The sequence below is a fragment of the Salminus brasiliensis genome, chromosome 18 (genome assembly GCF_030463535.1).
Source record: "Salminus brasiliensis chromosome 18, fSalBra1.hap2, whole genome shotgun sequence".
NCBI lineage: Eukaryota > Metazoa > Chordata > Actinopteri > Characiformes > Bryconidae > Salminus > Salminus brasiliensis.
Genome location: NC_132895.1, coordinates 17,074,233 through 17,090,959, shown reverse-complemented (window position 1 = coordinate 17,090,959; position 16,727 = coordinate 17,074,233). Strand labels below are relative to the sequence as shown.

Sequence of the window (16,727 nt, the reverse complement as noted above, 5' to 3'; positions counted from 1 at the left end):
CCCTTTACTCGGACACAGGCCAATCAGCAGCCTCCCCGAGTCACCTGATTTCCATAACTGCCATTTTGCGCGCAGCGTCCGGCTCCTTAACTGTGAGGCAGAAACTGGGAGAAATTCCTCTGTGGACGAGAGAAAAAAAATGTCAGCGACGAGATGTTGAACTGGCACGGTTAGGACCAGTGTCACTGTGCAGCCGCCATTCGGATAATCACATAACCCTTTTATGTGTTTTTTTTTCCCGCGCTTTAAGCATCTTACGAATACGCTCCGTGAGGGAGAGCCGAAGGAATGTGAAAACGATGCTGAGCTGTAGCTGCTAGCCTAATCAGACTGACTGGGTTGTACTAGTGGGGATGTGAATTCTGCCGTTACTGTTTTTTTGTGCTGCTGCTGCTTTTCGGGCTTGACACTAGCGACCCAGCACGTTCATTTTGGACCTGCTTTCGGCCCGTTCCGTTTAGATTAGTCGGTTTTCGAAAGGTCGAAATCATCCGGCTAGCCGTATTCGAGCAGCAGTTACATGGTTAACCGGCGACACGGGAGGGTAGCAGCAGCAGCAGCAGCAGCAGTAGTGATGTGCTATAGCTCGCACTGAGGGCAGGTCCGCTTCAGTAGGCTAACGTTAACGCGCTTTGAACATCGCCGTATCCATGACATCGGGCTTTTAACGTTAGCCGCATCCGCGCCAGTCATTCGCCCTTGACGGTCTGTTCGCCGGTAGCCCGGTTGTATCTGAATGTCAGTGCCTCTTCTCCGCTCGGGTTTCTGTCAGGATAGGCTGCTGTTCTCCGCACACAGAAAAGCGACGTGAGCGGGCTTCCCCCCCCCCCTCCCTCCACCCCTGCACCGAGTGCTCCTTTTTCTCTTTTGCTCAGAGACGATTTTTTCTATCGTGAATCATTATTAGCTATGTCGGGACAGTCCATCACAGACCGGATCGCCGCGGCTCAGCACAGCATGACCGGATCGGCCATCAGCAAAGCCGTGTGCAAGGCCACGACGCACGAAGTCAGCGCCCCCAAGAAGAAGCACCTCGACTGTAGGTTAAGTAGACGGCCCTCTGAATTGGCAAGCCGATGGTGGAGCGTTAGCGCTTTGTTACAGAGGCTCAAGGGTTTTGGCCCTCGATTCCACTCCGATTCGTGTGTGTGTTTCTGTGTGTGTGTGTGTGTGTGTGTGTGTTTTTTTTTTTCTATGCTCTAGCTATGTCTATGTGCTTAAATCCCATCCACGTCTCAGATAGACTATCACCGGTTATCATTCATTATATTGAAGGTCAGAGTAGTAGCCCAGTTTGCAGCCCGTACAGTCTTAACAGCTCTTTGCATTAATTTTCAAGCATAATTAGAGCGTCTTAATGCCTCACTGGCCGCCGATATGCAGCCCCAGCTGAATATGGGGCCTCACTGTAACGTAATGGGCAGAGCTGTTGGCATAAGCAATGTCCTGACACACATTGTGTTCAATTTTCACGCTTTCAATGCATATAGGCTCGATTCAGTGTGTCTAATTTTAAGACACATATCCAGGTGTCTCAGGTAGTGAGCAGCCTACGCAGGAGTTGATCACCTCAAAGCTGCCTGATCAATAGCAAATGACATGCAGCATCAAGGGCAAGGGGGTAATGGTAAAGCATTGCACTATTACAAAGCAGCCTGATGAATACACATACATACACACACCTCTCACTGACATCTCGCTATTCCTTTGTTGTCTTACATATCAATATATAAAAGGATATTGATCTCTGTGTATGGCCGTGCTGCACTGTGTGCTGATGTGAGGTTTGCTGTGTAAACGCTCAGGTTGAGGCACATGCACAAAAGCAGTGATTAAATGGTTGTTTAACATTGCCTCATTGATGCCGTTCAAATCGACTATTGCCTTTCACTGCCCTCTGAGTCATTAATAGCAGAGGACTGTCAGTGCAGAGGTGCTTGGGTTGGTAGAGGATATATACTGCATGCTTCATTGTGTGCTTAATTACAGTTTGATGCTGAATTGACCAGAACAGCTTCTCCATACTGCATGCTGGCTGTTCACCACCCTGCCACCACTGTAATCCAGTGGCTAATCCCAGTTCAGTCTCCATCAAGTTCATATAAAAGGGGAATTCCACTGATCTTTCAAAATGTCAACATCTCTGTATGTTATGATATAAATGCTGCCTTTCAGAGAGGCTAAATGTGAAATGGTTCATTCTAAAGAAATTGAGCCACTTAGACTTCTTTTTAGCAGTGGTGATAGAAGCCAGGGGTCGTGATGGCTACAGCAGAGGTATAACCTTTTTATTTATTATCCACAATGACCAATGAATCCACTCAAATTTTACCTGCAATGAAAATAGTAAAATAGTAGTGAAAGTAAAAATGTTTTGCCTTAAAATTCTCTGTATGTACCTCTCTACCATGGTTAGGCCACAATTTGATCTCAAACTCACTGTAAAACTGGCAGCAGTCTCAGACAGCAGGCAGTGTATGTTCAACCTTTTTGTATAGCATTCTTCAGATGTCTGGTTATTGTCACCTCCAATGTGAAGAGTTCTGACCTGGTAACTTTCTCTAGAAACCTTGTTTACATGTTAATGGTTTAATAAACTGTTTTTTTTATCTGTGGAATTCCAATTAACAGGAAGAGTTTTCAAAAATTTTGCAAATACAACCCTAAAATGTGTACAAATTCATACTTTAATATGAACAAGAAGTCCATAGTCTTTTGTACTACTGCCTAATAGTACTGCTTACACAATATGGTTCAGCAATATGTTGTCTGATGCCTGAGACATTGTTCACAATAATTGTATGACCAAATATTAGCCTGAGACATGAGGCTTTTAAAATATATTAATGGTAGAGAAGTCAGCCTGGGTAGCCTGGGTCATGCTGCCTGCTTTCAGCAGCCAGAGCTTTAGAGATCACAATTGGACTTGCTCTCTCCAGGTGGGTAGATGCTCCCTATCTCTCTCCACGTCACTTTAGTGTGATGCTGACCAGCACAGGCGTCTGCTAGCCGATGCACCAAATCTGAGTACCCGTTGGTTGCACGGCGGCAGTTTGAAAAGATGCAGTGGCTGCGCATGTGTCGGAGGAGGCATGTGTCAGTCCTCCCCCTCCCAGTGTCAGAAGCAATACATGTGATATGGAGAGTGCTGAGTGGGTTGGGAAGGAAATTTTAAATAAATATATGGTAAAAAATAAATAAATGGTAGAAACGTACATGTAAAGTAGTCCTTAAAGTAAATTGTTTTTTTCTTACTGTAAATCGTTTCTTCACAGTCGTTTTTTTTCCACTTCACATCAAATCCTGATGGAATAGCGTAGAAATTGAAAACTGGGTGGAATTCCTGTAATACTGTATACTTGGGTGGTATGTCTGCAGGTTCTGAAGTCCCTCCCCTCACGCTGGGGAAATTACATTATGCCCTTGAAGTAAGGGCATTTAACTTCAACTTGCTCCAGGATACTGGAACACTGTGCCCCTCTTCCCCCTCTGCAATTGCTATGCCATTAACAAAGTCCTCACCTGGCTGTATCATGAATAAATAATCCTAGGTCTATTTGAACGTTATCATTCTCCAACACTGTGAAGGATTGTAATATATTTCAAGAGTGTGGACTTCCAGTGTAAATTGAATCCCAAACAGGAATGTGTTTCCACTGTTTGCTGATTGCATGCCTAAAAGGGCCAGCTGAGAAAGTGACCAGGCACCAGGCTTCACAAGTCGAAATGAGTTTTTCTTCAGTTGACAAATAACGGCTGTGCATAGTTGATTAAGGGACCAGGTAATCAATTAAGCTGTCTGTTAACAAGTTCAGAGCAGAGGCAAGCCTGAGGGAATTAAGAAAAGGTCTTAAGTGCCTTTCCATTAAAAGTAGGAAAATGCAGTGGGATATATGCCCCCACATGTATGCCTGTACTGTTGCTAAGGGTGTAAGATATTTTATGTATTCCTGTTTCTGTATAAAATGCCCAGATCTGATGCACTGCACCAATGAGCTGAGTGTGAGTATACCTCATTTGGCTGACACGCTGATTGAGAGGACGGCCAATCAAAGCTGGGTTGTGGTGTTCAAGACCCTTATCACCACTCACCATCTCATGATGTACGGCAATGAGGTAAGCTGTCAACGAACTGCAATGCATTTGTACCTTTTCTTTTCTGTATGTTAAGCATTGTACTGTAATTATTTCAAGGTCGTTGTATTTAAACATTTCAGAAGTTTCAGAAGTGCTGCATTCCTCCTCGGTTTAAATGATGATGGCTTTGTCCAATGTTTAATTGTGTCCTTTCAAACAGAGGTTCATCCAGTACCTTGCATCCAGAAGCACACTCTTTAACTTGAATAATTTCATAGATAAAGGTGCATTACAAGGTGAGCGAGACTTAATCAAGAAATCCACACTGCAGAGATATCTCTAAAAATTGTTAGTAGACAGTGCAGTTACCTTAAAATCTGTGCTCTCTGCTAGGTTATGATATGTCCACCTACATCAGACGGTATAGCAGATACCTTAACGAACGGGCAATGTCCTACAGGCTGGTAGCGGTCGACTTCACCAAGATGAAGAGAGGGTGAGTTGGTTGATTTTGACGGGAGTTCCAGAGATGAAGGTTATGCATATAATGAGAAAGCCCCCATGGACACGAGCATGGAAAAATACAAACCTGTCTTTCATTTTCACCTTTGTGCAACCTCCTGTAAGCTCTCACTTCTCCTTAGGATTGATGGGGTGATGCGCACCATGAGCACAGAGAAGCTGATGAAAACTCTCCCAATCATTCAGAACCAGCTGGACGCCCTCCTGGACTTTGAGGTAAATATCATGAATCAGAATAGATAGAGAAGTGTGGTAGTGAATTAATGACCGAGAGAGAAAGCCAAGTCATTTTAGTCTTTTTGTCAATTTTAATCTTAGCTTAACACCTGAGGTTCTGTCTTCTCTGACCTGCTCAATCGCAGCTACGTTTTAGAAGGAAATGAGGGTGTGTAAAAAACAATATTTATGCATATAATCCAAGTAAAGTGTACTATGTGCACAAGAAGTAGAAATAGGAGTGTTGTGATTAATTAGTATCCTCTTAGCTAATCATGCTGCTTGTCTCTTACTTTTAAAACCAGTGTTTTAAGAGCAATGAAAGATTCACTTAGAGAGGCAGAGCAAAGACAGCTTTACAGCAGAGGAGACTGAGGTGCTTGTGTGCAAGGTGCATACTAGATGTGAGCAAATATTTAAACCTGCCAAAAAGCCTCCTCAATTTGATGAAGTAAAGAAATAATAAAACATTGATGTATTTATTTAGCGTGATTTACTGTTAAAACACAGCAAATTAAGTGGAGACAGGAATTAGTACTAGATAAACGCTAATATGTGCAGTGCAGCGAAAGACAATAGAACAAGCACATCTGTGAGTAAAAATGCAGTAGAGCGTGGGTTTTAAGTATTATGAGGTTAATTCCATCTATACCCACACTGTTCGTGCATGGAATGAGGGTGGAGCTAGTTATGTCTCTCTGCATGTAGCCTATAGCCAAATAGGTTTTTGAGCTCATAAAAGATAGCAAATCCAAAACAGCTGTCATAACCATGTCTAGGTGCCATGCAGTGTTTATAACTATGATTGTTAAAGACATTATTCCATAAACAGCACAGTTTGTTTGCACCTGCTGGTGGAATTGCTAAATTAGCAGCTGAAATTGTAGTGTAGTTCAGTTGGGTTCTTACAGCAATTACTTAATTCTCACAAAAATATGGCAAAAGCCTGCGCCTTGCATCACCTAATTTCCTTGGAACCCTCACTTGCAAGGTGTGCATAGTATGACAGTAATGAAAGATAAATTGTATAAATTACACTGGCTCTTAATACCTGTGGCTTTTTCATGAGCTTCATTTAAAGCAACACTATGAAAAAAAATGGTAATTCTTATCTCTAGGCTCCCCTTGCAGTCGGAAAGTGTAATTCGCATGTTGAGCCGCCACTAAAAAACAAACTAATAGAAACAAAATTGTCATTGAAAGTAAAATAAGCATGTGGACTGACGTGGTACAGTAATATTACAGGATTTTTCACAGATATGCCACGTTTTCCTGACTGTTATCCTGCGCGTCTCCGAAGTTACACAGCTTGCCGAGCCCACAGTAGTAACCATAGTGACACTATTTTCAGTGCAGCATTACAATGATTTTTAAGCTGTTATATTAACGCAAAAATGCTCCATAATTTGATGTAGTATGTAAAAAGTGTAACATTTCAAAGCGTCATGAGTCGCTCAGTCTATAGAGTCCATATATAGAAAATAATATATATATATATATATATATATATATATATATATATATTTTGTAATAAAAACAAACATTGCTTTTCATATACATCTGCCTATAACAGTTTAGAAGTTAGCCTGGACTGCCTTTTGAACAAGCCACAACACAGGAAAATGAGTCAGAACAGAGACTATTTTCATATTTCAGTCTTAAAAGCACAGTAATAAAAACAGCCTGTTTCATTCTTGTCATGTATACATTAGTAACACCAGTTTCTTGGTACCCACACAAATTTCCTAAGTGGACCTAAGGGAAAAAAGAAAAAAGGAAGAAAAGTCTTATGTCCTAAAATGCCAAATACTGTTTATTGTTCTTTTCTTTTTTTGCTATTGGAGGAATTCAGTTCTAAGATGTGTCTGAAGACCAAGTGTCATCCTCGAATTTACTGACCACTGATAAATGTAGTAGAGGGAAAAGGGTGAAAACAAAAGCAAATACATAACTAAAGACTATTGCATATGTCATGTACATATCGCAGAGCGTATATCCATATTTCAAGTTAGGCCAGTGTTTGACATTTTAGTTTGTGTTTGTTATGCATTGAAAATTATACTATTTCTCATTCTCTGCTTAAAAGGCATTTTGAAATGAAAAAATATCGCTTTTCCAATACCAATGCTCTAAAAGTCGTCAAAATGAGCATCTAAAACTGGTCTATCTTGCTAAACCTGCTCTAAGCAGAAGCGCTTTACAACCCCACTGGAGAACATAAACAGCTAACAACATGACATAGTAGATGTGTGTGCTGTATTAAGCTTAATTTGTAACAGAATTGGATTTGAGTCCCGTTTTACCTTTGATATTCAATCCAACATGTTCTGCTGATATTGGTCTAATACTTATTAGCTATCCCTAAAAGCATTTAATATGATTATGATGTGCAGCATCCCTGATAATGATTGCCGTGAATATGCAGAGATCTGCAAAGAACTGTCTGAGAACCTGAGAATCCTACAAGATCCACTTTCGAAGTGTAATTATATGTATGTGTGAATTTTCCTGTAGGCCAGCTCTAATGAACTGACCAATGGCGTGATCAATGGTGCCTTCATGCTGCTCTTCAAGGACTCTATCCGCATCTTTGCTGCTTACAATGAGGGTGTCATTAACCTTCTAGGTAATACTGTACATTGTCATTAATATAACTATATAATTAAATATTTACATTAAATTACATTATAAGTTACAGTCCCATTTTGGAATTCGGTTGCTATGGTCTTATGGGAACGTTGTGTAAAATAATCAATGAGCAGCTGTTGTAACAAACCCTCTTTTCAATTCAAAGAGAAATATTTTGATATGAAGAAGCACCAGTGTAAAGAGGCCCTGGAAATATACAAGAGGTTTCTTACCAGGATGACCAAGCTGTCAGAGTTTCTCAAAGTGGCTGAGGTAAAATGTTTCTGTATTCCCGCAGTGCATGGGTTGGTTGGGCTCCTCCATGCAGGCTCTTTTTTGATGACTGCCCCTCTTGCCTTTCGGTTCAATTTTTTTATCAAAGGTCCCCCCTCATGCTGCCTGATCTGGTGCCTGCACTGCATGCGTTAGCAAGATGTCTCTCAATCTATCTGTCCCTCTCAGCAACAATAAGAACAATGCTTACTTATTCAGATGAAAATCAACTGTTTGAGTCTTTTGATGTAAATGTGCAAACATTGACTTTTACGTTTTGCAGTCCAAATGCGGGGCACAGTTGTCAATGCTGGCAGGATATTGGTTTGGTGGTACGACCACAAGGACTCTATCTAAAAGATGCAAGATGCAAGGACATACTGTAGATGCACTAGTAGTGAGTCACTCCTTGACACTTTCAGCACAGTCAGACAATGAGAGATTGTGCAGAAAAAAGAAAATCACTTTTTTGACAACTGTGCCACATTTTGTTGGCTGGAGTTTAGCCTTTTCTTTTTCTTTATATAGCATATTGTTTTGCTGTGTATGGAGGTATATTTTGGAAAAATGCTAAGCACATCCTTCTTGATTTCTAGATTTTCTTTTCTTTTCCTTTTGTTCTTTTTTTTGGGCTGAGTAATTTGTCTCTTCAGGAATAGGGTGCAGTGCTATCCAAAAACAGACTAAAGTTGACTTTAAGAGCGCATTTCTTTATTTGTATAACAATGTGTGTATGCCATTTTTTCTTGTCCTTTTTTCAAAGTCAACATTAGTTGTGTGTTTCTTTTGGATGTTTCTCACCTAGTCATACGAATATTCCATCTCCGTTCACATGACCTAAAGTGACATTTCAGTGTTTTATCATCCATGAAACCAGCGTCCACAACCTCGATGTCTGTCTCTATGTACATCCCGTTGTCCATCTTTTCTTTAACGCTCACATGCACACACACACACTGCATGGAGTAATGGCTCTTTTTTCTTTATTCTTCTTTCTCCTTCCTCCACATACCTCTGTTCTGTTTTTACGTTTTTTTTTTTTACCTTTTTGGTTTCACATTTTGTTTTTTCGTTCTCCTCCCTCCTTTCCTTTTTTGTGTCACAGCAAGTTGGAATTGATCAGGTTGACATCCCAGATCTCTCACAGGTTAGTGGCACATTTCATCTCAATTTCTCCCATGTGACTTCACCCTAAACTCTCATCACCACCTCACCCCATAGACGTCCATCCCCAGCCCCCATTCCTCTATGATTTACCCCTCATCTGTCAGACTTTTAGGATAGGGGCCTCCAGAAACTTACTCCATACCCGCGCTCTCCCTGGGAATCTGATGTGCTGTTTTGCATTTTCTGTTTTCATCCGAGGTAAATGGGTACTAAAGCTGCTCTATTTGGACCTCAGAGAAGCTCTCATTTAAAGCTTATGCCTTGAATATTACCATGTGTGTTAGCTCAGTGTGTTCTATTAGGAATGAAAGCCACTTAAGGCTATTTGAGGTTTGCGGTACTGTCTCATCAAGATTTAGTGCTTGCTCTTCAAGCTACCATTTCTTACTGGTACACCCATGAGAAATCCGATCGCTTCTGATTCCAATGCTGACTGATATATAGCTCAATGGTGTTTGTGCTGACCGTGCTGGACTTTACCATCCTTCTTGTGACTAGTGTCACGTTGTGGGTATGGCACTCACCCAACGAAGAAACCTGTTAAGTTGTAGGCGCTCACCATTGCTATATATCTCTAGCACTGGTCGGGTGTTGTGCTTGACTAGCCACAGGAAGAGCAGTGAATGTGCACAAACGAAAGAATGCCTTAAAACTGGAGCAGGGGACAAGACTCTGCCTGGCACCATCTGAAGTTTTATAGTCAGCAGCCATGCCAAATATAGGCTAGGCCTCCAACTTATGCTGGACCTTGCTTTCACTTGTGCTCCACGCCGACTGCCAGAGGGGTGCTGGGCAATACATCTCCCCCTTCAGTTTGCCACCATTTGGCATTTTTGACATTTTCATTTACATCAGACAGGGACTCCTAAAGGTGTTGGGCTGGCATACTACACAGTGGTACCTAACCATGTCAAAAAAAACATTTTTAAATGGAAGGAGTGCCTTGTTTACTTACGCTGAAGCAGTATTCAGAAGGCCTGTGTAATATCTTTATCAGAAATGGATCCTCATCAATAGTACGAAGCTGCAGCTTCCCAAAAATGAGCAGCTTTGTTAAGCAATCCTCCGTGCTGACAATTTTCTCTGGTTAAATGAATGTTTTGCGTTTTTGAGACAGATAACATCATGGCCTTTTGTACACTCCTACAGCTACGTTACCCTTTCCTTAACTTCTCGCTCTTTCTTTGTTTTACTCTCTTCTTTGAACAATCTGTTGTTTTGTCGCATATGTTTCAGATTTCTCAGTGAGCTTCTCCTTGAATTGTCTCTTTTGTAGAGCTACATGTCTGAGAAATCTGTTCTTTTGTTATTCATGGATAGCCTTCCTCAGATTGGCATGCAAAGTGGACACATCTAGTGGTCGAAAGGCAAATGTTGTGTAAGAACAGAAACCACCTCCTTGAAGAGCGAATGCATCTTCTCAGCTGATTGGTTGTGTAAAAAGCAGTTGGGTTAAATGCTTAAGTCATGTTCTCATCCAGCATTTGCCTTTCCCAAGATAACCTCCTTTGGCTTCCAAATGATTTTGTTTTTTAAAATGTGCTTCCTTAAAGAGATTGAAAGACGAATGTTTACCGAACAATTCCAAAAGACATAGCACACAAAACATAGACTGCCTTATTTCATTTGCTGCAGTGCCGCAGTCTGAAAAATTGAAATCCAGGTGGAATCCAAAGGTTAACAGGTTTCTGCTGTGGCTTCTTTTATCTGTGCATTATGAAATCCTCTGCATGGTCAGAAAAGGTTCCTCTTGTAGGTCAGTCTAGTACTCGTATCTCATAGCCTCAACCCTCCCTTCGAGAGGTCCTCGACCTCAGTTTGCTTCACAAAGCCCCGTATGAAGTGTCAGAAAGCTTGCATGGGAAATAACACATTTTTGCATGTGTAAGCGTCTCCTACCTGAAACCTTTTTTGCTTTGTCTCCCTTTGATTTCAGAGGCTCATGAACACTATTAGGCTCTGTCAGTAATGCAGACCTTCCTTTTGTGATTCTGTATATGTTATGTCTGTGTGTGTGAAAGTGTGTGGATGAGGTAAAGTAAGAGCGAGTAAGAGTCTTTCTTGGTGTGCCTCTGCACACATTATGTTATGTGTATCCTGTCAAGTGTAATAGTAGGTGTGTGTACACTTGTGTGAATGAACAAGTGTGTGTGTGTGTGTGTTTGCTTTTGTATTGTACTCTGTGTCCACAGATATCCTGGTGTGCCTAAAATCTCTCTTTTGTCCTCAAACTACATCACCATCAGGCCCCAAGCAGTCTCTTACAAGCTCTTGAGCAACACCTGGCCTCTCTGGAGGGCAAGAAAATCAAAGAGCTCTCCTCTGTCAACAGGTACATTTACACTGTAGCTGTCCTCATCGTACAGACGGCTGCTTATATAAGCCCCTACAAAACAATTGCTTAATTGAGTCCCTGTAGGATGGCACCTTGTCACTGATAGTGGTGCACAGACACACAAAGTGGAAAATACTTGAGTAATTGTACTTTTTTACTATACATAACCTTGTATGGCACATAAATAATAAATAAAAATCACACATTTTATTGACTTTTTTATAGTTATTTTAGTGCATTAAACACTCATTTTCAAACACATAGAACAATTCTTATTCAAATCATACATTAAATTGCATGAATGTAGTAAAATGTCATGTTGTAATGGTGTGATAAATGCATGCTTGTACTTCACTCATAGTCCAGTAAGGGGACCCTAAACGCAAGTTTTTTGCCATTCTTTTCAATAGTTCAACAGGCAAGTCAAAAGATCATGTATCATATTTGATTAATTCAGCCTTTGAGGGTTTATTTTGTGTTTTAAAGGATTTGTAATTTTTTTAGATACTTTAATATGTTTAAATGTCAAGTATATTCGTGCAGACATACTTCCACTTATTGACCTAAAATGATCATAAATGTACTCTTACTTTCATATAAGTGTGATTTCTCTGTAGTTTTGGCTGTGCAGATACAATACTGGATTAGTATTGGGACCAATTTTGATCTTATTAAAAGGAGTTGGCATCAGCCAGAAGTAACTGATCCACATAACATACTTTGTTGTACACCTCATGCATTTCTTATTGTGTATGAATTATTCTCCTGTTTTGTAAGTGACGTAGTTACAGACTCTACACACAGAGAAATGATCTCATGCAGTTCCACTCAGAGAGAGATATGTTTTTTGAACAATAAGAAGTAGCACTGGTATTAAGTCAATACTCTGTATTAGAATCAGTATCGAGAGAAACCTCATTATGCCAGAGTGACATGAATCTTCATTATGCATTCTGTAAAATTTGACTAATCAGTCGTTCCCCCAGGCGTGACAGGAAACACTCTTTACAGATAAGACACATTCTTACTGATGCAGCTTCTCATTGTATCATTTACCATCATTATACACAGTAATTCAGTCACCCATGTGTATAAATAGAACTTATCTCATGCTATTACAAATCATCTGTAGTTGCAGGTGCTTATGGAGTGGATCTAAATCTGAAAGTTTGACTTGTCCCCAGTTGTTTAGATTAGCATCTGCATCTTTGCTTCCAGACACTCTTATTGTTTTTTATCTTTTCCATCTGCAGGGATGAGAAACAGCAGGCTCAGGAGGCAGAGGGTGACAGATTACAGCCTACAAAGGTGCAGAAACTCATACTTTTGTCTCTGTGTCTAGCTTCTCTTGTGTCTAATCTCCTTGATTACTTCCTTTAAATGAGAAGGTAATATAATTGGAGTTAATAATTGATCATTTCAACATGACAAATTTAGTAAGAATTATATATATATATATATTGTTTTGTTATTTATTTATTTATTTATTTTATATATCCAGGGAGTACAGCTCAAAGATATTGGCATGCAGACCCCAACAGTGTCTCCCAGCGGGCAGTCTGTGGGAAGTGCCAACAGTACCTGCACCAGCAGCGGTGCAACTGAGCTCCTCTCCACTCCACCAGATCTACCCATCACAAACGGGTACAGTTAATGCCTCTGAAGCAACTAATAACAACTGATACTTATATTTATAGTGAATATATTTTAGTGAATATCAGCTAAATGTTGGCGCAAAGCTGAAACACTTATACATAACACTCAAAGAAATAGTGAAGTTAATAAAATTACATCTTAAATACAAACTTAAATACAGATTACAAATTACATCTTAAATACAAAAGAAAAGGCTTAAAACACAATATGGTGTATGTATGTATATGTATAACTGTTAGTTGGGAAAGTGTTCTAGTTGAGAGAGAGAGAGAATTCATAAAATAAAACATGATTTTTTTTCATCCTTTGTCTCCTACAGTGTGCACAATTTCACCAGTGATCATTTTGACCTTCAACACAACCTCAACACCCCTGTTCAGAACACCACCCTGCCTGCCAATAATAATGGCTGGGGAGGTAAGATCTAAGACCAGATTAATGAGCACAGAGGCTTCTGCTGCATCGAATATTCATTTTTACTATGAAAAATAAAATACCATGAATGTGTTCTTGTATATGTAAGTGATACCTTTGTCATGCATTTCTGTTTTTGTGCAACTTGCCTTCTTTGACTGGACTTTCTCTGGGTGAGTCAAAAGTACACAAATGAGTCCTATAAGAGTATATAGAGATAATATCTTTGAGAAAGTGAGAAAAGGAATTAGTACCTAATCTCACTCTCCGTCTCCCTTTGCCTTTTATCTTATTTATTCTGTTTTCTCCTATTGTAGGTTGATTGTCTTGCAGGGCCACTGCTGAAGCCCACTCTCTCTTCACATGTCCATGGTCAAGGCACACAACTCCACAATGGAGGAAAGTTACTGACTAACGACCTGGACTCCTCCTTGGCCAACCTTGTGGGCAGTAGGTCTTTTATTCACATCGCACTTAACTATTCAGTTTCATATTGTACATAGTTTCACTTTTTACTTTGTTTCCCACAGATTTGCACTTTGGAGGACCTCCGGCCAAAAAGTGAGTTTTTTTTCTATTTTTAGTACAATATGCAGTATTTCGTTGCTGCAACACAAAAACACAATTTGTAGCAATTCTAGTAAACCATTAATCAATGTAAGGAACAATGGAGGTTAAAGCTACTCTGTGTGAATAGACCAGGAAAGAATTGGATGTTATAAACATGTACTAAACTAAATTTGTATAAAGTTAAATATTAAACCAAAAATGCACTGCATACATAAATGCTTAAATAATTATTTACTATCACACAATATAATGTTTAGATTAAGGCCACAGGCCTCAGGGCATAAATATGGAGAGACTAACTGAACACTATTCATGGTTTTGGTGTGTGAAGTTCTTCCATGCTTCCTTTTCATTAGGCCAGAGATGCAGTGGACTCACCTGGAAAAGAAAACCACAGGAGGTTCTCACTGGCAGTCTAAAGCCATGAGTGGCACTGCACCATGGGGGCACACACACCTGGCTCCTGCTCCCATTCCCATGCCACAAATGGTAAAAATATTTGCTCCTTTAAGTGAAACATGTCTTGCCCTCTTTTTTTAGTACATTTACGTTTAGATGTTTTTTGTGCCTGGGGTCTGCATATTATCACAACTGCAAAGGTGAAAGAAAAGTCTTATAATCTGAATGTTAGTAAGTGTGAATAGAAACTGCACAATGCTCGCTAACCCTCTTCTTCTTCCTTTCCTTTTTTTCTGTTTGCTGCAGAATGGAATGATTTATACTGGCTATGTAAGGCCCCTCAGTGATTTTTTTGTAACCATTTTGTGATGTACTTTGTTGCAATGTCTTCATTTATGTAATGGTTCTAAGAATAATTTTTAGTAATTTGTCAGCAATGTTGCACTGATGTATAAAAATAATATTTATAATACAAAATCTCTCTCTTTTTACCTTTCAGGCACCAGCTCCGGTAGCATTTCCAATGACAACCCCCCAAGTGCCTGTATATGGGATGGTAGGATTTTTTATGAACAGATAGTAGTTCTCAGTTTTAAATATATTTCTGTCCATTTGTAAAGCACTTTTAATTGCCTTGTGCCTGAATACTGCTAGATATAAAAAAGAAAAAAACTTGAAACTTAGCAGAAAAGGTAGAATAAGCTCTTTTTTCAGTATATTTCAGCAATTAAATAACAGTCAACTAGTCAGTTTGGATCTCCTGACATACACCAACATGCCAAAAGTCGCGTGAGAGAACTATGTAAATTAAAAAAAGTTAGCGAAAAGTTATAAATGGCGTTACTTCAGGGAACGTTTAAGTTGTGAGATGTGCAGCGTTCTTTAGCTTCTGCCAGAGTGCCTCTGTTAACACGACAACACCAGACACAGCGTTCACCTGGGCTTGTGAGATTTCTAACTTGACCCATAAGGACTGGCAACAAGTGGTGTGGTCCAAGGAGTCATAGTACCTCATAGTTACTCACGTTTTACTGGTTGATGACCATTTGCAGTCCTTCAAGATCTTCATTTTTATCCTGTCTTAATGATGGGAAGTTCCAGCAGGATAATGCACTGTTCCATAGTGCCCCAGTTTCCCAGCATTTGGTCTAGGATGGGATTTGTCCAGCATTTATGGGACCCTGTCGAGATCCTGTGCCTACAAGTACCACAGAGCTGTGGGTCGCTGTTTTGGCATGTTAGTACATATGGCTAATAGAACTTAAGACTTTTTGACAGGTTTTAGCTTGAACCCTTAGCACATCTTCAATTGCTTTTATTGCTCATTGCAGTTTTCAGTGTTTAAATGTAGATTTTAATTTCCACAGTGTTACAGTGCCTGTTCTCATTTCTCCTAGATTCCTCCTCCCATGGGCCAGATGGGTTCAGTCCCCTTGATGGCACCCCAGCCTGTGATGTATAACCAGCCTGTGCTTCGCACCACCAACCCTTTCACTCCTGTTCCTGGAACTCAGGTACTGCACTCACATGTTTGAAGAAAGTGACTTCTCACAGTACACTGAAAGCATGATGTATCGAATTTCCTCTTCCTTTCCCTGTGAAGATGCCATTTTGAAGAAAGGTTTTTGTACGACAATATAAGTTCAGTGCAAATTCGTTTTCAGTGTGCTAACTTTAGATTAGATTAGAACTATGGGGAAATGTAGTTAGGAGTGTGGTATGTACTCTACATAATGTCCCATGAGTTTTTTCTTCGCTTCCAGATGCACTTCATGTAGCGCTGAGGAAAACGTTGGACCGTCAGAAGCGCCAGAGGAAAAACATCAACCAATCCAAAACCAAATATGACAAAGCAGACATGAGAAATGGTTCAGAGACTGATATGTCCGTGTGCCATTTTCCCCACTAAGCTGTGTGTTTGTAGCATACCCTGCCCGACCGACATAACATAGTCCTGTCATTTTACATGTTCTCTTTAATTTTTAAGTGTCAAATCTAGTGTTTCTAGATGGCCCTTTTGGATGATGTCACTGGCTGATGCAAACGGAATGACAGTGTATAGTGAATTGCGGTGGAATGAAACAATGTCATGATGTCAAGTCCCCTGCCCCTTTGCCCCCCGTTTGGAAAAGTGATTGTTGTAATCGTGAGCACTTGAATCAATGTTTATAATGTCTAAACCAAGCCACGGTTTTGTATGCACATTGCCTGAATAGTGTTTTGAACCAACCACTGTCAATGTTGATCATGCCACAGTTGCTGGCCTCCCGAATTCTTGAGTCTTGGAGAAATGTGTACAGGTCACTTTTTTGTACATCTGTCTTGTCCCCAAACATTTTGGACTTCACCTTACAAGTTCAAGCAGTTTCTGCATACAGTAACTTGTAATGTTTCATTCAGGTATGGTAAAGGTATGGCTGTATGAATTAAAAACAAATACAGCAGTGTGTGTATGTACTTTATTACACAT

The 16,727-nt window shown here is 40.2% G+C and overlaps 1 protein-coding gene across 3 annotated transcripts; it reads left to right on the top strand.

Annotated features, from left to right (window-relative positions):
• The first annotated feature begins 64 nt into the window (after window positions 1–64).
• LOC140539023 (phosphatidylinositol-binding clathrin assembly protein) lies at window positions 65–16,701 on the top strand. Of its 3 annotated transcripts, XM_072661615.1 has the most exons (19): window positions 65–1,039; window positions 3,974–4,116; window positions 4,298–4,373; window positions 4,471–4,573; window positions 4,722–4,815; window positions 7,330–7,441; window positions 7,610–7,716; window positions 8,822–8,863; window positions 11,130–11,215; window positions 12,472–12,526; window positions 12,720–12,862; window positions 13,194–13,291; window positions 13,622–13,738; window positions 13,819–13,849; window positions 14,215–14,347; window positions 14,564–14,587; window positions 14,757–14,813; window positions 15,655–15,771; window positions 16,021–16,701. In XM_072661615.1, exons 1-19 carry the CDS (start codon window positions 910–912, stop codon window positions 16,033–16,035), a joined length of 1,683 nt encoding a protein of 560 aa, XP_072517716.1. In that variant the 5' UTR covers window positions 65–909; the 3' UTR covers window positions 16,036–16,701. The 3 variants fall into 3 exon arrangements, with proteins under 3 accessions (XP_072517716.1, XP_072517718.1, XP_072517717.1); XM_072661617.1 differs by lacking the exon at window positions 8,822–8,863; XM_072661616.1 differs by lacking the exon at window positions 14,564–14,587.
• Window positions 16,702–16,727: the final 26 nt, after the last annotated feature.